This window comes from Solanum stenotomum, chromosome 3 (genome assembly GCF_019186545.1).
Source record: "Solanum stenotomum isolate F172 chromosome 3, ASM1918654v1, whole genome shotgun sequence".
Lineage (NCBI taxonomy): Eukaryota > Viridiplantae > Streptophyta > Magnoliopsida > Solanales > Solanaceae > Solanum > Solanum stenotomum.
This window is the reverse complement of record NC_064284.1, coordinates 17,940,535-17,964,268: the sequence shown is the minus strand read 5'-3', so window position 1 is coordinate 17,964,268 and position 23,734 is coordinate 17,940,535. Positions and strand designations below refer to the sequence as shown.

The 23,734-nt window shown below is 33.9% G+C and overlaps 2 protein-coding genes across 3 annotated transcripts; one reads left to right on the top strand and one right to left on the bottom strand.

Moving 5' to 3' along the window:
- The first annotated feature begins 3,357 nt into the window (after positions 1 to 3,357).
- LOC125858195 (probable inactive purple acid phosphatase 1) lies at positions 3,358 to 15,929 on the top strand. Of its 2 annotated transcripts, XM_049537904.1 has the most exons (13): positions 3,358 to 3,563; positions 4,316 to 4,500; positions 4,696 to 4,787; positions 5,179 to 5,245; positions 5,353 to 5,475; positions 11,417 to 11,509; positions 11,656 to 11,785; positions 12,262 to 12,343; positions 12,640 to 12,772; positions 14,189 to 14,394; positions 14,480 to 14,605; positions 14,843 to 15,152; positions 15,313 to 15,928. In XM_049537904.1, exons 2-13 carry the CDS (start codon positions 4,333 to 4,335, stop codon positions 15,616 to 15,618), a joined length of 1,836 nt encoding a protein of 611 aa, XP_049393861.1. In that variant the 5' UTR covers positions 3,358 to 3,563; positions 4,316 to 4,332; the 3' UTR covers positions 15,619 to 15,928. The 2 variants fall into 2 exon arrangements, with proteins under 2 accessions (XP_049393861.1, XP_049393862.1); XM_049537905.1 differs by lacking the exon at positions 4,696 to 4,787 and having other exon boundaries at positions 15,313 to 15,929.
- Positions 15,930 to 17,065: 1,136 nt separating this feature from the next.
- LOC125858203 (abscisic acid receptor PYL8) lies at positions 17,066 to 20,114 on the bottom strand. The gene is made up of 3 exons (XM_049537915.1): positions 19,774 to 20,114; positions 18,845 to 19,060; positions 17,066 to 17,578 (listed from the first exon to the last, which is right to left on the bottom strand). The coding sequence occupies exons 1-3, from the start codon at positions 19,894 to 19,896 to the stop codon at positions 17,360 to 17,362; spliced, it is 558 nt and encodes a 185-aa protein (XP_049393872.1). The 5' UTR covers positions 19,897 to 20,114; the 3' UTR covers positions 17,066 to 17,359.
- Positions 20,115 to 23,734: the final 3,620 nt, after the last annotated feature.

Below are 23,734 nucleotides of genomic sequence, written 5' to 3'. Positions count from 1 at the left end.
ATTATCTAATTACACAAATTCAGATCTGTGATTTCAGTGTGAAGAAATGGGTGTGATGTTTTCGATTTGGGTATTTTGGGGAAGAAGTTGAAATTATTTATTTTTCAAAGTTGGAACTCGCTTGTAAAATCCGAAAATCAAACTCAAGCTCCAAGCTCCATTAATGGCTATGAAGTTTCCATGGTTGGTTCTTCAAGTTTCAGGCTCCAATTCAAAAACTAGTACCCTTAGAAGCTTTTAACAATGGCTTTGAAAATATTTACAGAATGAGTAACACTATAACAAATTCAATGACAAGGGAGAAATCCATTCTTTTTAGTTTTGGTGGACTCAACAAGATTGAGAAAATTGAAAATTAAATTAAATTTTGTTTATAATGGTGGTGGGTTTTATATGTGTCGGATCAGATTAGAAAAGAATTTCATTCTAAATGAGTTTTAAATGGGTAATTCAGGTCGAAATTGAGAATTTGAGATTGATTTGGGGCAAATCGTTAATTTGGAGGGTACATATGATAAGTTTGTAGACGGCAGGGGTAAAACTAAATTCGTTTTAACGGTAAGGGTTTAGTCAACCAATAAAACAAAGTTGAGGGGTATTTTTGACCCTTTTCCCTTTATTTAAAAAAAATAAAAAAAAATTCACCTCTCAATTCACATTAAACATTAATTAATCTGAAATGAGTAAAGTATATAAGGGGTATTTATGGTTATAGCAAGAAAATAAAAAAATAATTACGAAGCCATTAGGGCTTGAATACATAACCTTTAGGAACTATTGCAATCCGTTAACAACTAGACTAAACCTTCCACTTGTGTCAAGAAGTGTTAATACTTATGTATATCTATTTTTTTTAATCAAAATTTGATCTCTATACAATTCAATTTTTCAGTGAAAGGGTGTCGCTCGGCTAAGGGTGGGTCAGCCCCTGTATGAGACTAGAGTGCTTGCTTTTGATTAAATGGCCATGTGATGGTCCATACAGATAGTATCATATTTCTTGCAACAGACTTGGGCAAGCTATATATCCCTTTAACAACACTAGCTGCTAAATGGTGTCATGTGATGTTCTATACGGATATTATCATGTTGCTTGCAATAAACTTGGGCAAGCTATATATATATCGCTATAAAAAAAACTAAATTTGAATATTTTAGATCTTGCTATACAAGATTTATCAAAAAGGTAAACCTTTTAATAGTTTGATTATCTCTTATTTTGTATTCATACATTAGTCATGGAAGGCACATATATGATGTGCTTTCAAAATCCAGATAATGTAACTCACTAATAATTAAATTACAATTTTGAATGCTCATAAAAATTGCTATGCAATAAATATGTTAGGTTAATTGTCGCGTGACAAAAAAATAATAATATATGTTGATTAGATTATTTCCACATAAAGATTTTGAGACTAAAAAAATACTTAATATTAAACAATTACTTAATTATATGTTGGTTAAGTTCGATTCTCGCTGGAAAAAAGATACAAATATTTCTTATTTAGAAGAAATCTACAAATAAAATAAAAATCATCTTTACTTAATAGTTGAATAGGGGAATAATTTGAAGGGCAAATATCTTAGCTTGAAAATTACTCTATTGTTAAATTTAAAGAAAAAGAAAATAATTTTGAATTATGAAGAAAATCTCAATCTAAATAATTTTATAATAACTTAAATAATATTTAAAAGTAATATGTAATTATAAAAAATAGAACTTTCAAATTGCATGGACCAAAAGCAAAATAATAATAGTCTCTAGTTCTGAGTCATTTATATATTGTGATGTATTGTTTTCATTTTGAGCCAATCCCCACCTCAAAATATTGAGCTAAATGATGCCACTAAACCTCATAATATCCATGATACAAGAAGTATCATAAGGTCACTAAAGTAAATTTATATATATATATATATATATATATTATTATGTACTATTAAATTTAAAAATAACTTATTTTTAATCTATTTTAACTGAGGGTCATTATAATAATTGAGAAATGAAATAAATTTAAGTAATTGTAGTATCATCTTTTTCGGGAAAATTACGCGGTTAAGCAATCTTATACTACTTAATTACTCAGCATAGCTATAGTTTGCTATAATTACCACTCGCGACTAACATTAAACATTAATTACGTGGGCTGACTTCGAGTTTGTATAATTAGTCACGTTTGTATATGTATAATTCACCAGAATATACAAATTCATATGTATAATATACAATAATCTAACCGATATACATAGACAATTCACCTCTCTCCCACTCTTTGCCCTCTCTCGCTCGCCTCTCTCCTCTTTCTCCCAGTCTCGCTCGTCTCTCTCCTCTCTATAACATATAGCTACGAATTGTAATTATCAAACTATAGTTATGGAGAGTAATTAGGCTATTTTTGAGTGGTTATATGTGAAAGTTCCTCTTTTTTATATGACTATCCATTTTATTTCCTCATTTATTTTCTGACAACTAAGATCAACCGATATTATTATTCCTATATTTTCCTTTCTTTATTCTTCCATTTTTTCCTTTTTTTCCTTTTTACCCCTCCATAAAGTTCCTATCATTTTTGCTCCTTGGTGATTCAAACTCACAACCTTTGGTTTGAAAGTGACAGATGCTTATCATGCGAGCAATTATCTTATTATTGAATATTCAGAAGTCTCCCAAACCATCAAATCTTTTGCATCATACAAAATGTATTGTTATTACTTTGTTTATAAAAGATCAAATCGATTTTTTATCTCTTCAAAATTTCAGACATTACAACAAGTCATCATTATATTGAAGCAATACAACACTATTGCGATATCATTATATCAACCTATCAAATTCAGCAAAATACTATTTCGATATCGTTATATAAACTTATCAAATTATTGAGCAATGTTAAATTATTCTAACTTTATATCATATTTTTTCATTGAAGATTTGCATTGTTCGCATTCTTACTTTATAAAGTTTATATATACCCGACCATTTACAAACCTCACTTATAAAATTACATTAGATATATTATTGTAATTCAATTTATACATATCAATTAAAAAAAAAAAAGAATTCTTAAAAAATCGAGGAGTGATTTTGAAATAAAAATTGATTCACATATTTGTGTATCCAACAAAGAGTCAACAAGTATGAAATATACATACATTATAAAGGAAAAAACTCAAATACATCATCGAGCTGTTGAACTAAGTGCCTGTTTATCCCATTTTTATTTAACTGAAAACACTTTCAATTTTACAAAATTATTTTTTACACATGTCCAATAATAATTGGACACGCATTAATTAAATAGTTATTTTTTAAAAAAGGCCAAAATTCTAAAACTGGAATTAAAAAACCTAGAGACTGTTGCAATCTAGAAGTAGGAAGCAATGATTCCCAGAATATTCTTGGCATCAGAAGATGTCACAATCATTATCAATAATAATTTTAAGCTTTTGTTGCTCCCTTCAAATTGCTAAAAACTTGAGCTTTTATGGATTTGTTCCCACTTTGCCACTTAAAATTTTCATCTTGAACTTCACCTGAATCTGATTTCAAGTAGTTAAAGGTAAGTACTTTCTATTTGAATTTAGTGATTCCAACTTTAATTGCTGATTCTTGGCTTCTTGTTGTATGTATTTGCTGATTAGTCAGGACGTTTAGTTGTTCTGATATTTGCTGTTGGTGTGCAAGTAAAGTCCCAAAAAAAACTGTGCAGGCTTTGCTAAAAAAGAGTGTATTTGGGCTAATTGAGCTAACTACACATAGATTACAAACTAGTAGCAGTCGTTTATATGGGTGGTCTGCATTCATTCTGCTCTATTTGGCTGGTGTTTGAACATGAATTTGGCGATATTTGAAGATAAAAAAAGTAGTATGTGAAGTTAAGTTGAGAAAGGGTGTTTGGATATTGAAGTTGTGTTTGGACATTCATTTCACTTAAAGAAAGGGGCTTTTTTTTTAAACTTTGAGAAAGTGGTAAGAAGCAGATTTTCAAACTTGAAAAACTTATTAATTTCAAGTTGGAGTAAAAAAATGACTACAGTGCATAACCATACAGTTTTTTGAAAAGAAAAAAAAGCTCAAAAAAATATGGCCAAACAGGTCCTTAAGCAAGTGCTAGGTGTGGGTGTCACAAGGAACTCAATATTCAAAGTTGACCTTGATTTCACTTTTGGTTATAAGAAAGACATGAATGGTGTTAATTGATACTTGTTTTATTCATGTTACTAGTTTCTGACAGCCATCTTAACTTCATTGATGGATGCTAAATTTGTCCTTGACTGTCTGTTCTAATCAAGACTGCTTGATTGGTTTCAGATTTTGCAGGGGATGCAATGGGAACTTTAATAGCTTTGCTTTCGATTGTGTTAACTCTGGTCAGCCTTCAAGGGGTAACATGCCATGGGGAGCAGCCTCTTTCTAGGATTGCGATTCATAATGTTGTTCTTGCCATTGACATTCATGCTTCTATTAAAGCTACTCCTTCAGTTCTCGGGGTTAATGTAAGCTCCAATAGCTTTTTCTTACAGGCACATATATACCACTCAGGGAAAAACTAGTTGAAACACACAGACCTAGAGAACAAATTGAATTTCCTGGTCTCTAATAAACAATGGCATGTGGTTTAAGATAGGCTTGCGAATGAAAAGGTTCAAAGTCTCTCCCATTCATAGTTTAAATTTCCCTTCAAATTGCAGGGGCAAAATAAAGAATGGGTTTCTCTAGAGTATAGTGTTTCAAATCCCTCGGCCGATGATTGGATTGGGGTATTTTCTCCTGGCAATTTCAGGTAGAAATCATGCAGTTATCAGTTCAAACAAACTATTGCATGGTCTTGATAAATGATATTGTTGGCAATACGAAGTGCATTTGATATTAAAAAGTTGGAGTGCATCCTTTTACTTCTTTATGGTACTAACCAGTATGATTTCCTACTAACTAAGTAATAGTTTTGATGTTTTCCCCACAGATTCTTAACTATCTCTTTGTTAGTATCTTGTAACTAGAAGTTCCTAAATGCAGTCTCCTTTTTCCTAAATGAAAGGTTACCTAAACATTTGTGTAAAAAACTAAATTCCGGGCCCCTTTGGGAGTATAACTAGTGAAGTTTTAATAAATTCATGAGTATGCTGGCTTTAATTTGTTATTCATTACATAACCGTGCTATTTCTTTTGTTTAGTGCATCTAGCTGCTCCCCTGAAAATCCCAGAACATTTCCACCATTTCTGTGTACATCACCTATAAAGGTTGGTGTTTTGCCAATTTTAATTATATTTGGTTCCAGAAGTTTCTCTTGAATGAAGGGATAAAAAGTAACCATGATTGTCCCACTATTTGCATTTTTACCGTGCAGTATCAATATGCCAGTTACTCTAATCCTCACTACAAAGACACTGGGAAGGGATCACTGAAGCTTCAATTGATTAACCAAAGATCAGACTTTTCTTTTGCCTTGTTTTCTAGTGGACTCTTCAGTGTATGTTCATACCTTTCTCATCCTTGTCAATTCTGTGTTCTGTCCAGATTATTTATACACTGAATGCAAGTTTATGTATGTCTTGTCATCACTACTTTGTACTTCATCTCAAGAATATCTATCATGCACCTTAAATAATCTTAATCACTTACAAATTATTATCTGTGTTAGCATGATTGGACAGATTCTAAATATCTGTACATATCTATGTTATAACTCTAAATATTTGTGTAATGATGATAGGAGATAGCATAGATTAATGTAGCATATTTTCAGAGATATTACAATTAGGAATAACATATATTTAGGGATATATAGCAGATTTTTAGGCATGTAAATCAGAATTCTTTCTATTTAATGGAAGAACTCTCATTTGAGAGAGATCATTCAGCAAAATTGACATGGCATTCAGCTGAAAATTGACATGGTATTAGAGCCTTCTCTTGGCTGTCTTGTTTCATAGAGTCATCTGTGGTTCCTTTTAAATTTTTTTTGAAAATCTTGGTTTTTGGCTACCTCCTGGGAATTTTGTTCTTGGTCATTCTAGTTGCTTTCTTGAGTCTTTGTAGTTTTATAGCTATTCAAAAGCATGAATTCACATCACTTTGAATCCTTCAGTGTTCGTTTCACTGGAAAAAATTATTCTTCTTGGGAGTTTCAATTTCAGTTGTTTGTCACCGGCAAAGAACTATGGGGCCATATAGATGGAAGCGATCCTGCTCCTACTGATGCAACAAAGCTAGGTGAATGAAAGATTAAAGTTGCTCGGGTGATGACATGGATTCTAGGGTCAATTGACCCTCTGATTGTTCTTAATCTCAGGCCGTACAAGACAGCTAAGGCCATGTGGGATTACTTACAAAAGGTTTACAACCAAGATAATAGTGCAAGACGCTTTCAGTTGGAGTATGAAATTGCTAATTAATCTCATGGAGGTCTTTCTGTTCAGGTTTACAACCAAGATAATAGCATAGATTAATGTAGCATATTTTCAGAGATATTACAATTAGGAATAACATATATTTAGGGATATATAACAGATTTTTAGGCATGTAAATCAGAATTCTTTCTATTTAATGGAAGAACTCTCATTTGAGAGAGATCATTCAACAAAATTGACATGGTATTAGAGCCTTTTTCAGTGCTTTGATTCTTAGTGTCTTTCATCTGTGGTTTCTTTCAGAATTTTTTTTTGAAAGTTTTGGTTCAGCTTACTGTTTTTTAGTCAACAGTAAGTCCTAAGTATCTTGGAATTTTAGGCATCTTGGAATCTCAGTCTTGGTCATTTTGGTTATTTTGTATCATTGCATTTCTATTTTCCTTAACTTGTCAAGAACATGGCGTCATATCAGTTTGAGTCCTTCTATGTTCGTTTCACAAGAAAAAATTACTCTGCCTGGGAATTTCAATTCCAACTATTTGTCACCGGAAAAAATTATGGGGACATATAGATGGAAGTGATCCTACTCCTACTGATCCTACAAAGCTCGGTCAATGGAAGGTTAAAGATGCTCGGGTGATGACATGGTTTTTAGGGTCAATTGACCCTCTTATTGTTCTTAATCTCAGGCCATACAAGACAGCAAAGGCCATGTGGAAGGTTAAAGATGCTCGGGTGATGACATGGTTTTTAGGGTCAATTGACCCTCTAGAGCATGAAATTGCTATGTATTCTCAAGGAGGTCTCTCTATTCAAGATTATTTCTCTGGATTTCAGAACTTATGGGCTGAATTTACCGATATCGTTTATGCTACAATACCTTCTGAATCTATCTCCATCATTCAAGGAGTTCATGAACAAAGCAAGCGAGATCAATTTTTAATGAAATTACGATCTGATTTTGAAAATGTTCGCTCCAACTTGATGAACCGTGATCCATCTCCATCGTTGGATGTCTGTTTTAGGGAATTACTTCGTGAAGAGCAGCGTCTTTTCACACAAAATGCTTTTTATCAAGAAAATGTTGTCACTGTCGCATTTGCAGCTCAAGGGAAAGGAAAGGGCATGGATATGGCTAGAGCTCAATGCTACAGTTGCAAGAAATATGGTCATATTGCTAGCAATTGTGGCAAGAAGTTCTGTAATTATTGTAAACAACAAGGACACATTATCAAAGAGTGTCCCACACGTCCTCAAAACCGTAGGGCAAATGCTTTTCAAGTTGGGATAAATGGTTCAACTACAGATAACTCGTCTTCAGTAGGACAAGTTCTTACTCCTGAAATGGTACAACAAATGATCTTGTCAGCATTTTCAGCTTTGGGGCTGCAAGGTAATGAGGTAATATCTAAATTTTGGCTTGTTGATTCTGGCGCTTCCAATCATATGACCAACTCAACTAATATACTCAAAAACATCCGTGAGTATAATGGTCCAACACAAATTCAGGTTGCCAATGGTAGTAATTTACCCATTACCAAGGTTGGGGATATTACTGAAACTTTCAAGAATGTTTTTGTATCACCAAAGCTCTCCACTAGTCTTATTTCAGTTGGCCAATTGGTAGATAACAATTGTGATGTGAATTTTTCTCGTAATGGTTGCCTTGTGCAAGATCAGGTGTCGGGGACGATAATCGCGAAAGGGCCTAAAGTTGGAAGATTGTTTCCTATACACTTTTCTATTCCTCGTGTTCTAGCTCTTGCTTCTACCACTACTAAGAATGAGGTTTGGCATAAACGTCTAGAACATCCAAATTCTATTGTGTTGTCTCATTTGTCCAATTCTGGTTTATTGGGAAATAAAAATCAATTTTCAGTTGCTTCATTTGATTGTTCTACTTGTAAATTAGGCAAAAGTAAAACTCTTCCTTTTCCTAATTTTGGTAGTCGTGCTGCAAAGTGTTTTGATGTCATTCATAGTGATGTTTGGGGCATTTCACCAGTTATTTCTCATGCTCATTTCAAGTATTTTGTGACATTTATAGATGACTATAGTCGATTTACATGGGTGTATTTTCTTCGATCTAAATCTGAAGTGTTTTCCATATTCAAGAAATTTTTGGCTTATGTTGAGACTCAATTTTCCACATGCATCAAAATATTAAGATCTGATTCTGGTGGAGAATATATGTCTCATGAATTCAATAATTTCTTGCTTGAGAAAGGAATTGTATCACAACGCTCTTGCCCATATACGCCACAACAAAATGGGGTTGCTGAGCGTAAGAATCGTCATCTTTTCGATGTCACTCGTACTTTATTGATTGAGTCCTCTGTTCCATCTAAATATTGGGTTGAAGCTTTGTCTACTGCTGTCTATTTGATTAATAGACTTCCATCTAAAGTGTTAAATCTTGAGTCTCCATATTATCGTCTTTTTCATAAGCATCCCAGCTATCATAGTTTTCATACGTTCGGTTGTGTTTGTTTTGTGCACCTGCCTCCTTTTCAACGAAATAAACTTTCTGTTCAGTCTATTAAATGTGCTTTTATGGGCTATAGTACTTCACAAAAAGGTTTTATTTGCTATGATCCAAGCTCTAACAAATTTCGTGTTTCTAGAAATGTTATTTTCTTTGAGAATCAGTATTTCTTTCCTACTCATGTTGAGTCATCTTCTGTTTCTCCTCTTCTTCCTACTTTTGAGGATTTGCCAGTCTTCTAAGCGGTTCAAACCAGGATTTGTGTATGAACGACGTCGGCCAACTTTACCCCATCCCGAAACAGATCCGCCACCTGAGACTGCTCCACAACCAGAATTTGAGATTTCTTCAAGGTTTGCTCCTCTTGAGCCTCCTCGGCGATCTACTAGAGTGTCTCAAACTCCTAAACGGTATGGTTTTTCTTCTACTTTATCCACCATCTCTATTCCAACAGGTTACTCACAAGCTTCCAAGCTTGAATGTTGGCAAAAAGCAATGGAGGAGGAACTTTTGGCTCTTAAAGAAAATAACACATGGGACATTGTTCCTTGTCCTCCAAATGTCCGTCCAATTGGATGTAAATGGGTTTATTCAATTAAACTTAATTCTGATGGAACTCTTGATCGGTACAAAGCTCGATTGGTGGTCCTTGGCAACAAACAGGAGTATGGTGTAAACTATGAAGAGACTTTTGCACCTGTAGCAAAAATGACTACGGTGCGAACTATTATTGCCATTGCTACATCACACAATTGGCCTCTTCATCAAATGGATGTCAAAAATGCTTTTCTTCATGGTGATCTCAAAGAAGATATTTTTATGAAACCCCCACCTGGTTTGTTCTTATCACCTACATCAAATGTATGCAAGTTGAAGCGGTCTTTATATGGATTAAAACAAGCTCCAAGAGCTTGGTTTGACAAGTTTCGATCTACTTTGCTTCAATTCTCTTTTGAACAGAGCAAATATGATTCGTCTTTGTTTTTTCGAAAAACATCTGCTGGTACTGTTCTTCTTTTGGTGTATGTCGATGACATTATTATCACAGGAACTGATTCTTCACTAATCACTAGCCTTCAGCAGCAGCTTAATGATTCTTTTCATATGAAAGATCTTGGTATTCTTACTTACTTTTTGGGGTTAGAAGTTCATTATAATTCTTTAGGTGTGTTCTTGAACCAACACAAATATACTCAGGACTTGATTGCTTTGGCTGGTCTTCAAGAATCTTCCTCTGTAAATACTCCATTGGAATTGAATGTAAAGTACTGCAGTGCGGAAGGAGATCTTCTTCCTGATCCAACTTTGTATCGGCAATTAGTTGGGAGCCTAAATTATCTTACTATTACTCGGCCTGATATCTCTTTTGCAGTTCAACAAGTGAGTCAATTTATGCAGGCTCCACGCCATCTACATTTGGTGGCTGTCCGTCCCATCATTCGATATCTCTTGGGAACATCTACTCGTGGATTATTCTTTCCTAGTGGTTCTGAGATTCAGCTTAATGCATTTAGTGATTCTGATTGGGCTGGATGTCCTGATACTCGTCGCTCCGTCACGGGTTGGTGCATGTTTCTTGGAGATTCCTTGATATCTTGGAAGAGCAAGAAGCAAGATCGTGTATCAAAATCTTCCACCGAATCTGAATATCGAGCAATGTCTACTGCTTGCTCTGAGATTGTTTGGCTTCGTGGTTTACTTGCAGAAATTGGATTTCCTCAATCTAATCCCACTCCTCTCCATGCTGACAACACAAGTGCTATTCAGATTGCTACTAATCCAGTTTATCATGAAAGGACCAAACACATTGAAGTGGATTGTCATTATATCAGAGAAGCTGTAGATAAGAGAGTCATTACTCTTCCACATGTATCCACTGATCTTCAAATAGCTGATGTGTTTACAAAGTCTATGGCACGACAACGTCATCAGTTTCTGGTAGGCAAATTGATGCTTTTTGATCCACCGGCATCAATTTGAGGGGGGATGTTAGCATGATTGGACAGATTCTAAATATCTGTACATATCTATGTTATAATTCTAAATATTTGTGTAATGATGATAGGAGATAGCATAGATTAATGTAGCATATTTTCAGAGATATTACAATTAGGAATAGCATATATTTAGGGATATATAGCAGATTTTTAGGCATGTAAATCAGAATTCTTTCTATTTAATGGAAGAACTCTCATTTGAGAGAGATCATTCAGCAAAATTGACAATCTGGACCGAAGTTTCTCTAATATATTGATTTTCTTCCCTTTGTAGACAAGTTAAACAATTTCCTGATCCATTTTCCTTTGAATTCAATTTTGCAAGCTCAAAGCTTTCAGGAATTTGGAACCTAAAAAGAGTAGTTTCTATCAAAACATGTTTGTTTTGTTTTTATGTTCATTGTATAGATCTCTTCAACTTTACAGAATGTTTCTTTCATCTGTCTGTCTGTTTCTGTATGTCGATAGTTTTTATTATTCTTCCACTATACAGGCTTTTGCTTTGTTTTCATTTAACATATTCAGTAGGCGACTTTATAGTGATCTCATCTTACATTAATTTGTCTCCTTATCCAACAGCCAAAGCTGGTGGCTGTATCAAACATAGTTGCCTTTTCAAATCCAAATGCACCAGTATATCCACGTTTAGCACAAGGAAAGACATGGAATGAAGTAAGTGTCTATTTTTCCTGCAAACAGAGGTCAGAGTAAGCTTTTAGCAGCTTGATATTTATTTTAACTTTCTGTGGAATTTGCTTTTGTGGACTAGGATGTAGTCACACAAATAAGTTGAGGAAATAACCTTCTTTAACTTTTAGATGACTGTGACATGGACAAGTGGATATGGAATCAATGAAGCAGAGCCTTTCGTGGAATGGGGTCCAAAGGGAGGACAACAGGGACATAGTCCAGCAGTGACATTGACATTTGACCGTAGCAGCATGTGTGGTGCGCTAGAATCTTTTATATTTGATTATATTTTGGTTAAGGAGAAGAATTGGGTTAAGTCATGACTATCCACTTAATGGAGTTAATTGGAAAGAGCCAACTGATAAGTTATAAGAGCATCAGCATTAAAAATAATCATAAGGTAAAAACCTAGGTATGATGAACATATATTCAAGTTCCGCACTGTATCACCTTCTATGTTTATTAATACAGAAAATAATCTAGAACCATAAACTTGAAACATAAGATATTGCCCCACGAGAATCAGTGTACTCATTTAGATAATGTTGCTTTTGGATGAGTTGACATGTCATGTTCTAACTATAGACTTTGAGTTCTATTTGTCTTTTGGTACTTACATCTAGGAAGCTAGCAGAATTTGGTTGGTATTCAGAGCTATCAAACATGCTGTCTAATTGTGTCAAATGTTATGGTGGATCAACAATAGTCTTTCTCATATATGATGCCACTTTCAGGTGCACCGGCTCGAACTGTTGGATGGCGTGATCCCGGATTCATCCACACCAGTTTCCTAAAAGAATTATGGCCGAACACAATGTATGTTTTTTACCCGTGTGTGCGAGAACTGCATACAGATTGCCATAGATGTCTTCATTCTTCCATAGAACATTGAGAACTGTTTTTGGGCATGTGTACTTCTTCCATCAGGGAAGCTTTGGTTTTCACTTAACATTCCTAAACTCAATATCAAGATGTTGTACTTCTAAAACAAAAGTTAACTAAATTATATTTATAGACAAGTTCAACCTAGTACCTTCTATAATACTGTGGAGTGTTTATTTTTTTTTTTAGTAGGTAAAATTCTGGATCATGCTGCATCTTGGTCTTTGCAGGTATACCTACAAGCTTGGTCATAGATTCTTAAATGGCACGTATATGTGGAATCAGATGCATCAATTTAAATCATCTCCTTATCCTGGTCAAAACTCTGTACAACGTGTTGTCATTTTTGGGGACATGGGAAAGGTTTGTAATCTCTTTAGATTCAGTTAGATGGCTAGAACTTTTATCAGTTTATTTATCTGGAAAAGCTCGCCATATGCTTTCGTTACTAATTTGTATTCCTTGGTTATGACTTGTGCATTATCATGAATTTTCGGTCTTTTTGTGCTGCTTCATGGTAATTTTGTTTTTTAAAAATAAACTGCTTCCTGTTGTTTGATTAACAATTGTGAAGCTTTTGTTATCTTTCCATGTGGATTATCAAGTTCATGGGGGAGGGGAGCCAGGAAAAGCTTTTATCAATAGCAGAGTAGCATAAGAGTGCAAATACTAAACTATTTTGTGAATAAGCACCTTTCTGAGGAAGTAAGAGAATGAGGGGAAAGCAAAATGACAATATGATGCACTGGTCAATTGGTTTGGCATTTATGGAAGCGGATAAGTTTGATCCAACTGGCTTTTAGCATTCAAGGTGGATAGACCAACTAGTTGAGACCAATACTTGTTATTTTTGTTGTTTATGATGGCACTACTTAAATGCACAAATGCGTATAAGCATGCATCTGCATGTAGCTCAAACGGAATTTGAAGGCTCCTAGCTATGCGTGCAATTGAAAATCTGGAAAGTTGCAGGGATGAACAAAAGAACATGGTTTCCTGTGTTGCATGGAAATAAGGACCAAAGAGACGAGCATCTTCTCTTAGGTTTCTTCCTCCTACACTTGTCATTTTCAACTAGTTGAGTTGGTAGCCTTCCCTTCAAGTTTTAAAAGAATTCGAATCACCTTTGTAAAAATTAGATCACTACAAGAGCTATTAAATTCTATGATTTTCACCAAGTAAATTTGACTTTTATCTCCACTGTTGCATATTCAACATCTGCAGATCATGCTAACTATACCAACTGATAACCAAACTATTTTGAAGTACAAAGAAAATTGTGGTTAGATTGCATATGATGAATCATCTATTGATAGTAGTAAATCCTCAAAGGCAACCTTATCTCAGTCTGGAACATGCTTAATTTTGACCTAGTGTGATCCATGTCAAGTTGATGTGTTTTTCTTGTTTTTCCTACTTCCATATCCACTTGAATTTTCCAAATTTTGAAGTTATTTTAGCTCAACTTACTCAGTAATTTACCTAAAAAATGTTAGGCATTAGCTCTGTCAGTCTAATGTGTGATAGTGATGCAAGTAAATGAGATGTCAATTTGGTAGTTCTTTATTCCTTGAAATAAATTGGAAACTACACAAGTATAATAGTTTATGTGAACAGTATTTTCCTAGTTGAAGGACCAACTTCAACTTTCATAATTTTTTTCTATTTTGTGTTTGCTTTCCTTTACAAAATCATAGATCAAACCGCTGGTTAAGCATTCTAAAATTTACTATCCTGATCAAGTTGTTGATCTTGTAATGATGTGCTTCCAAACTGCAGGATGAAGCTGATGGCTCCAATGAATATAATCAGTTCCAACCTGGCGCTCTTAACACTACCTATCAGCTTATTAATGATTTAGAGGACATTGACATTGTATTCCACATTGGTGATATCTGTTATGCCAACGGCTACATTTCACAGTGGGATCAGTTTACTTCTCAGATTGAGCCAATTGCTTCAACTATACCTTATATGCTTGCTAGGTATGCTGCTGTTCTACGGAGAACCTTGTTGAACATTTAAGAATCTTCTGCTTGCTTTGGGTAAATTCTTAACTTCATTCTGCAGTGGCAACCATGAGCGTGACTGGCCTGGTACAGGGTCATTTTATGGGAATATGGATTCAGGTGGAGAATGTGGTGTTTTAGTTCAGAATATGTTTTATGTTCCCACAGTAAACAGGGATAAGTTCTGGTATGGTGATTGTCCCTATCTGATTATTTCATTTTTATAGGTACTTTTTCCGTCTCTTGTGACGTATGATCATCACTCAACTATGAACCTCACTGTATCTGTAACTGCCATTGCCAATCATTTTTCTAATTCTGCAATATAATCTTTTGGAGAATGTCATTTCATCTACACCTCCACTAGTTATCCTTTTGTGTCCAATAATTCTTTGAGATACTAGTTCTTGTTTTCTTCTCTTAGGTATTCTACAGACTATGGTATGTTCCGGTTCTGCATAGCTGATACAGAACACGACTGGAGGCAGGGAACCGAGCAATATAACTTCATTGAACACTGTCTGGCATCTGTAGACAGACAAAAACAACCGTGGCTGATCTTCCTAGCTCATCGGGTACTGGGATATTCTTCAGATGCTTCATATGCTGATGAAGGATCTTTTGCAGAACCTATGGGTAGGGAAAGCCTTCAAAATCTCTGGCAGAAGTATAAAGTTGATATAGCTATATTCGGCCATGTTCATAACTATGAAAGGACGTGTCCCATTTACCAGGTATATTTGGAACTTCTGAATTTCATCTTCTATCGTATAGCAGACAGAAAATATAGTAAGATGTTTCCACACATCATATTAGGATTATTTCTGACTTGAAATGGTTCCAACATTCTTTTATTTGACTGATGCAAGGGTAACACTTCCCTGTTTACCGCAGAATATTTGTACAAACAACGAGAAACACTTGTATAAAGGTGCCTTGAATGGAACTATACACGTAGCTGCTGGAGGGGCTGGAGCAAGCCTTTCAGAATTTACCCCTATCCAGACTAAATGGAGTATCTTCAGGGATTATGACCATGGCTTTGTGAAGTTAACAGCATTTGATCATTCAAATCTGTTGTTCGAGTACAAAAAGAGCAGAGATGGTAAAGTCTACGACTCGTTCAGGATATCTCGAGATTATAGAGACATACTGGCCTGCACAGTTGACAGCTGCCCAAGCATGACCCTTGCATCTTGATCAATTTAGGTAAATGCATAATTCAGTTCAATTCTGGCATGCTATACAGTCCAATATATTTGTAATCTTCAAATCTACGATCTCAAAAAGTAAAAAGGGTCAACACTTATTTCTGCAAATATGATATGAAACCATCTGGCTTCTGCTCATCATTTTTCGTGATGCCTTAATGTTTGAATCATACGAAGACTCTAATAAATTTCAAATTCTGGTATACTGTATACGTCAAAGCATTCCACATCAATGACTGATAACAGCCTTGTGGTATTTTATCTTTTGAATGAATTCTCAGAGAAATTTTCATGGTTTACACCTTGGTCTATATTTGAAGTATTGTCTTCTAGGGCTCAGATGATATTGCTAAACACTTCTCCTGATCAAGATAAGAAGAATATAAGAACTGTGGAATAATCTTTTTTCATTTGTTTGCTCTTTCTATGGTAAACTAGATATAGGACCCCGTGCCAACACGGGGCCCAATATATATATATTTTTTTATTTTAATTTATGTCATATTATGGAATTTGAGAAGTTATTGAAATTTTTATATGATTTTAAAAATATTTTAAATTAATAACTATATATTTCAATGTACAAGATTTTGATAAAATAAAATCTTTAAAGTTAAATTATAATGTTTTTGAAATTTAAATTATTAAAACATATATAATGATTTTATAGAAAAAATAATATCATATAAAATTAAATGAAAAGGATAATAAATTCAACTTTTACCATGATAAGGTTGAAAAATATTATTTAAGTGGAAGGAGGTGGGGCCCACTTATATATTTTATATAGCAAGTATTGAACATTTGTAATGATTTAATTGGAACAATGGTAGTAAATCCTAGACTCTTCTAATATATATAGTAATAATGTGAATAGTTAGCCATTACTTCCAATTTTAACACAGTAACAAAAACTTACAACTTTTCAAAGTGCGTAGAGCTAAGGTGTGTTCAGTATGAAAGAAAACGTTTTCTTCACTAAAGTTTTCCAAGAAAATAAGTAGATCTATGTAGTGTGTGTGTGTGTGCAGTATTTTATCTTTTCGAATTACATGCTCGTTGAAAGAACCTCTCGCGGAGTGACATGACAAGCTACCATTCTCAGTTTATTAAAGCAATCTTAGAAGTCATCTTCAACTTTCTTCTCATAACTCCAGCCACTGCACAACAGTTAAAACGTCTTTGCGTGATCAATGACAAATAACAACGATATAAATAAGAATGTTTGCAGATCTAGAGCATTTCTCTATAACTAGTCTGTACAGCATTAGCTCATGGACTGTTGGAGCCTTAAATGTGCTTCTATTCAGTAAATAGAGTCCCCCCCTCCCCCTGTACCCAACCATTGTTTACTACAAATAGAGACCACAAATGCACTTAAAAGACCCGACTACGCACTCAATATACCCTGGACCAACACGAATCAGAGACAAGTAACATACCACACCCACTATCAAAATTCGATGAATTGAAACAGGCTAGTCTTTTCATCCATTTACAGGGTGTCTACAAATCCTTGTAAAACGTGTGGTTCTGAGACACTACAAACAAGTAATATGATTGAACCCTAAACATACACTGGAGGAAAAAAAAGGCGGAGCACTAAAAGCACCAGGGAATATTGAAGAGAGCAAGCCACATACAGTCGGCATTCCAAAGCCTCAGGAGAACTAACAGCCTTAAGGAAGCTTCATCCTAAGTAGAAATAACCTTCAGAACGTCTTCCTGATTTAGACCTGATCAATGGGTTCTGTCCTGTCTTGCACAGCAACCCTCTCTGAAACATCAGCAAGTGATTTTAGGTTGCAATTGATCAATGCTTCAACAAAATAACATGTCTCGTCTTTGGTGTTCCCTTCGGGCACATCCACCACAAATGATTCAAGCACTAGTGTCCCAGGTCTTCCATCAATCACCTCCGGGTGGACAGATATGACTGAGGAGTAGTTCTGGAAAAGATCAAATAGAAAAGATAAGGGCAAAATACAGGGCTGAATATTTAATTGAATGTAGTGAAAACAATACTATAGGTCGGAAGCAAGCACAAAGTATCTCTCTCTCTTTGCAAGATCAAACTAACCTATCATGTTTAACCTGCTAAAACAAAAGCAGATCATTCATCCAGTGATTCTTCAAACGAATCCAAATGCATAAAAACTTGCATTCACAGGACATGACATCACAATCATACAGCAATCAATTTACAATATTCCGCATTCCAATTAAAAAAAGTGCATGAAAGTCATTAACCCAATCCAACTCACAAGTTCAGACACCTGCATTGTGCTACATAACGTACCATCCTCCCTTTATTAATTATTACCAATATGATTGCAATTTAGATTGATTTTTTCTTGGCCTTCTGGTAGACCTTTCAAAGAAGGTTATCATACTTTTAAAAGCACATGCTCGGCTCTCTACTAAGAATAACCTCAAAAGCAAAATAACTATCTTTTTGTGCTGTACTGATCATTCAGTTTCATAATGCGCTATCATCAATTAAAAGTGTTGCTCTAGTACAGAAGAACCAAATCATTTTTGCCGAATCAAAGAACCAATAGAGTTGGATCCAAGAAAGGATCTGCATCAGGAAGATACTCACTTATCTATCCCTCAAATGCCTAGCAATTGATCTATTGTCTTCAGATCTCATCACACAAGTCAAAGGGGGCATTAAAAGGTATAACCTGCCATGGTACAATCACAAAAAGCCCCCTGACGATGATTCAATGCACTAAATCTAATCCCAAAAAACATCAATCTTTAAGAGAACAAATTAGTCTTTTAGATGAGAAACATGCTACATTTTTAGCCTGCCTAGAATATGCCTAGAATACCAGACTGCAATATCCATTATTTTGTCGACAAGTTGTAGGGTCTTTAAGGGGAAGAGGATTAGTAGTCTGCAATATCATTATCACAAAAGTATCAATATCAGATGATTCGACCTTCTCTATAAACATATATGACTAAGCACTTGAAAAATAGAACTGTAAACTAGAAATCAGAAGTATATTAAGTAATTCAAGTTGGAAGTTTATTTTGGTAGTCTAATTAGTTTGGAGGTAATCTTCTACCATAGAAATGATCATCCTCTGACGAAAAAAACAAATTCAAGTGTATTTAATAACAACAAAATCTCAAAGTTGTTAAAAATCAGAAAAAACAATTGAAAAAAGAAAGGAACAACGAAACAAGAGAGAATTATTTAATACCCTAAGTCTGTGATCCCCGCCAACAATCCTGACACTTAAGATGTGCTCTTCATCATCAAGAAGCTCCAATCTCTCGGTACTCGTTGTTGCAGGGAGGCCCGACTTGACATCAACTTCCCTAAGACTACCAATCGCAAGATCTCCTTGCACAATGCACCTGCTAATAAAGGGCTTATACTTTTGTGGCTGATCAAACCTCCTAACCAATGACCAAACCTGATAAAAAGAGGGAGAACCAACAACCATTACGACTGGCTAAACACAAAATATAAAATGCAAGTTTCGTTCATGTTACCAAAGATACTAATTTTGTCCTGCTTGCAGTAATATCAGTTATCCAGCACAAGGCAAACAGGCAATCAACGTGGAGAATAACTGCAGATGAGTCATTTGCCCCTTTTGCATAATCAATGAACATATCAATTGCTCATACATTTAGCCTTTCGTCTCTGTTCACTATAAGCACTTGTAGTTCACCCCCTAGTTATGCAAGAGTTTTGTGGAAGGGATCCTTTCTTATACAACTAACCAAAAGAATAGTAAGAGTCACTTTCAACTTTCATGACTGGATAAACCAAACAGCTAAAAGATAATACAATCTTTGCTTGACCTAAAATAGGAAACAATTCAAATCTTATCCGTTTCATCCTCTATACAAATTTGACCAAGACACAAAACTAAGAAGGAAATCGATGATCTGACTACCAAAATCAAAGCCTAGTGACGTCGTATTTTTTCAGGACAACAAAACTAAGAACACGGATCAACACAAATCAGGAACCATACAATCATCGCAAATATAACGAATCTAATGTTTAACTTCAAGATATTTAAAAGGATAATCATCAATGAAAATAAATCAATCGATCTACGGAAAAGAAAAATGCAGTAAACGCATTCAGAGAGAGAGAGAGGAGAGGAGAACGAACAAGATGAACAGGTGCTCGAATGTGCTTGACTAGAAATGAACTGCATTGATTCTCCTTAGGCTCATGTAGATGATGCTTCCTTATATACTCTTTCTCAACACCGCAGAATCCATTAGCATTCATCGTCGCTTTAGTTTCCTGCAAAACCTGTAATCAATGAACGGCGTGTATTTCTCTCGCCGGTGACCGGAGTATCACCCCGATGACGGAGCAAAGATCTCTCAGAGACAGATTAACGCGTATTGAACTCGCAAGTGGACGAGTCGGACTCGGTATGCTTGGGAAGTCGCCACCGCCATTACAAATAGATCTCCATTATCGATTTAGTACAGTTATTTAATTATCTCTCCTGGAATATTAAAACATTTTCGGCGTCTTCTTGCTCTTTGTCTTTTCCGCTTTTACCCTTCATATTCTCCGTATCTACCCGATGAACCACTCTTTTTGTCCATTTCGGGAGTTGAAACTTCTACAGTTCCCAAATTACCCCTCCATAAGTCTTTTATTTACGGGATAGGATTTCTCAGTTTCAGCTCCCTCTTATTGGAACCAATAAAATATCTGTAACAGCAAAATAACTGTTTTTGTCTTTATCCTTTGAAGAACAAATAAATGCTACAGTAATTTTATATTTTTCATAATTTTGAATTGAGAATTATTATTATCAATAAATCGAATAATCAAGTAAACAATAAAAAATTATTCGATTTGTACTCTTTCTCTCTTTTACACTATGAAAAATGTAATCAGATTTCTACTTAATTAAAATAAAATATAATTTTTATGTATCTTGATTAATTGTACGAGATATATATCACTTCCCACCAATAACATGCATCAGATAACTCTGTCCACTAAAACTACAATAAATGAATAAAATCACCTAATATTCCTTATCTTCATTGATTTAATCGTTAATCAAATTTATGTTTAATAGTATGATTGAGAAAGAAATAATGTGTGAATACATACCTATAAAAAGTACGTATAAAGTTATTTTTTTTAAATATCACAATAAAAAATCTATAACAACAGATAAATGTTTTTGTCTTTATTAACTGAACCATGATCTTTCCTTGCGTTTTTTTTTTTAGGCTTATCTTTACTATTCCTTGAATTACTACAACTAAATAGCTTTTTTTCATTTTCAACTCTTGTCGTATTACTTTTTGAAAAAAATGTACATTAATTTTCTAATTTCCATAATTTAAAACAAATGCATATTTGTCAATAGATAGAATAGTCAAATAGATACATAAAATTATATCAATTTGTTTTTTGAGCTCTCTACTGATTAGAACATATCATCTAAATATCTTTATAAGTACTATTTTTCTATAGTAACATAAATTTGATACGTTCAAATTTTATTGTTTTAAACAGTACAAAATGATCGTTATCAAATATAGAAATAATAAGTTGTGATCCAATCCTTCCAAGAATACATGAAGAAACATTACTTATTCAATGTAAAATCCAACTTGAAATCTTAATTTCTAAGAAAATGTATTAATAATTATTAATTGAATCGTTATACTTGAAATTGTAGTTAAAATTGTATCACTAGTTGCAAAAAGGGAATTTGTTTTGGTTTTCTTAATCAAATAGGTATGATATTGGGTTATTTTTTATTTCACGATGTAATGAACATTAATTTCATAAATCTCACAAGGGTCTTTTCGATTTGCTAGTAGATTTTCACTCTTAAGCCTTTTTGAGTCTTTAAAGTAGGGGTGTGCATCGGTCGGTTCGGTTCGGTTTTAGGTGTTATTGGTTCGGTTTATCGGTTTTCGGTTTGTAAATACTTCAAACCGATAACCAAACTAATAACATATTTCTTATCGGTTTATGGTACTTAACGGTTCGGTTTTCGGTTTAACCAATAAGAAAATACTCATATATATTATATACACGATAAGAAAATTTTCAAATAAACCATATGATTTTTCCAACATTTGGCATGAAAGTAATAATCATAAAAGTAACAATCATTTTTCTTGCAAGTTTAGACACTAGACACATTCAAAGGAAAAAGTGTGAAAGTAACAATCGTTTAACCATTAACAAAAAGTGTGAAAGTAACAATCGTTTAACCATTAACAATAAGATTAGTAAATTTAATATAGTCTTATTGGGTTATCAGTTTAACCATTAACAAAAATTATAAAACCGGAAACCGAACCAATAACCCAATAAAAAAAATTGCAAAACCGTTTAAAAACTGTTAGCCCAATAACCCAATATCAATAAACCAATAGTGTTTTTTTCGGTTCGGTTTATTGGTTAAATCGGTTTTTGCACACCCCTATTTTAAAGTATTTGTAAAAAAATAATAGTTATTTCAAGGAGAACTCTCTCTTTCTCAACTTTGAGCCTATTAAATGAGATTTAAAGCCCCATGTCCACATCTTTAATGTTTGCAAACACCAAAATTGAAACAAAGCATAAAATTCCCATCATTTCCTTTATAGGGAAAAAGATAAATGTGCTCCTAAACTATTGCAAGTGGTATATAAATATCATTCGTCATATTTTTGGGATATTGATGCCTCTGTCATCTAAAAACTAGAGTGTATATACCATTTATACTAATGGGCATACACGCGTCATAATCTTATCTACAAATTTAACATTTATTAAATATCATATCGACGGATAAGATTGCACCACGTGTCCCTATTTAGTCTTCCGTTAGAGTGAAGGTCACATGTGCTCTAGTTTTTTGACGATAGGGGCACCAATGTCCCAAAAGTATGACAAAGGGTATCTGCATACCATTTACGATAGTTTGAGGGTATGTTTGTCCTTTTTTCCCCTTTTTATATGATCTTGGACCTATCTAACCTCAAATCCTAGTTTATAAATGTTGGGTATTTGGCCGAGTTTCTTACTATAGATAAAAAAAAACGTAAAGTCTCCATATTTGGTTAGTAAGAAAAAGTTTAAGATTCTATAAATAGAGACACATTCTTTCTTACTTAATCAATATTCACAGCGTAATCCTATGGTTTGAAAATTTTGATTAAAAGAAAAAATTTGTGAGATTATCACTTGTACGAACCTTTTTATATTTCGAATAAATTGATAGGACTTGAAAATATAAAATAGGAACCTAACCTTAGCCTCAACAGTAAAAAAACGTCGTCCGGAACATTGTTTTTACTTTTTGAAGAATGGTTTTGAAAAAGCCGCCGCCAAAAGTTACGGGGGCGGCACTATTGCTTCCTTTTCTTATCCTTCCTTCGACTTCAAGATTGAGGCATCGCTAATTTTTTTATTTTATATACATATAAATAAATAAATAAAATTTTCGGAAAAAACAAACAAAACTCTTTTGAAAAAGCTTTTGGTTTTGCCTTTCTATTTTAGATATTTTAAGTTTTGGACATACCTTGTGCTTTTAAAAAAGAAAGGATAATAAAAAAATGTATCTCTTTTTAATAAAAAAAATGTATATTTGACATAAATTAATCAAGTTAAATATTTTTCTAGTTTTTAGAAATTGAATTAGTAAAAGTACATTCAAATTCTAAATATGATCCAATATAATTTTGATTTTAACTTTCAAATTTTCATGGCCAAATATCCGCTTAATATATTATTATAAAAAATGTCCTTTTCTGTTCTAGAAACAGTACCACCTGCCTGAGGAAAAAGTTGTCATTTTACCAATTTAAGCTAAGAATTTAATAAGAAAGGCAGCAAGCAAAATTATTAAGTTAGAATTATTTTTGGAAGGAATTGAACTAACTTTATTTTTGAATTTATTAAAAGTAGTTGAGAATTATGAAGTTGTCTTTATCTTCAATCCTTTGATGTCAAAGTTGCTATTCGAAGCAATAACCAATAAGATAGCCACAATTTAAGGCATGTTAATTTCTAGGGATATAATTGGCTATTATTTAAAAAGTGGGGACATAAATTGCAGGTGAGGCCAATTTAAGTTTTTTTGGTCAAGTCT

Coding starts and splice junctions, on each gene's coding strand:
- LOC125858195 (XM_049537904.1), top strand. CDS start 4,333: ATGGGAACTTTAATAGCTTTGCTTTCGATTGTGTTAACTCTGGTCAGC. Junction 4,501..4,695: donor CTTCAGTTCTCGGGGTTAAT/GTAAGCTCCAAT, acceptor TTCAAATTGCAG/GGGCAAAATAAAGAATGGGT. Junction 14,606..14,842: donor GTAAACAGGGATAAGTTCTG/GTATGGTGATTG, acceptor TTCTTCTCTTAG/GTATTCTACAGACTATGGTA.
- LOC125858203 (XM_049537915.1), bottom strand. CDS start 19,896: ATGAATGCTAATGGATTCTGCGGTGTTGAGAAAGAGTATATAAGGAAG. Junction 19,061..19,773: donor TTCGAGCACCTGTTCATCTT/GTTCGTTCTCCT, acceptor TCTTTTTATCAG/GTTTGGTCATTGGTTAGGAG. Junction 17,579..18,844: donor GCGGGGATCACAGACTTAGG/GTATTAAATAAT, acceptor GATCTTTTCCAG/AACTACTCCTCAGTCATATC.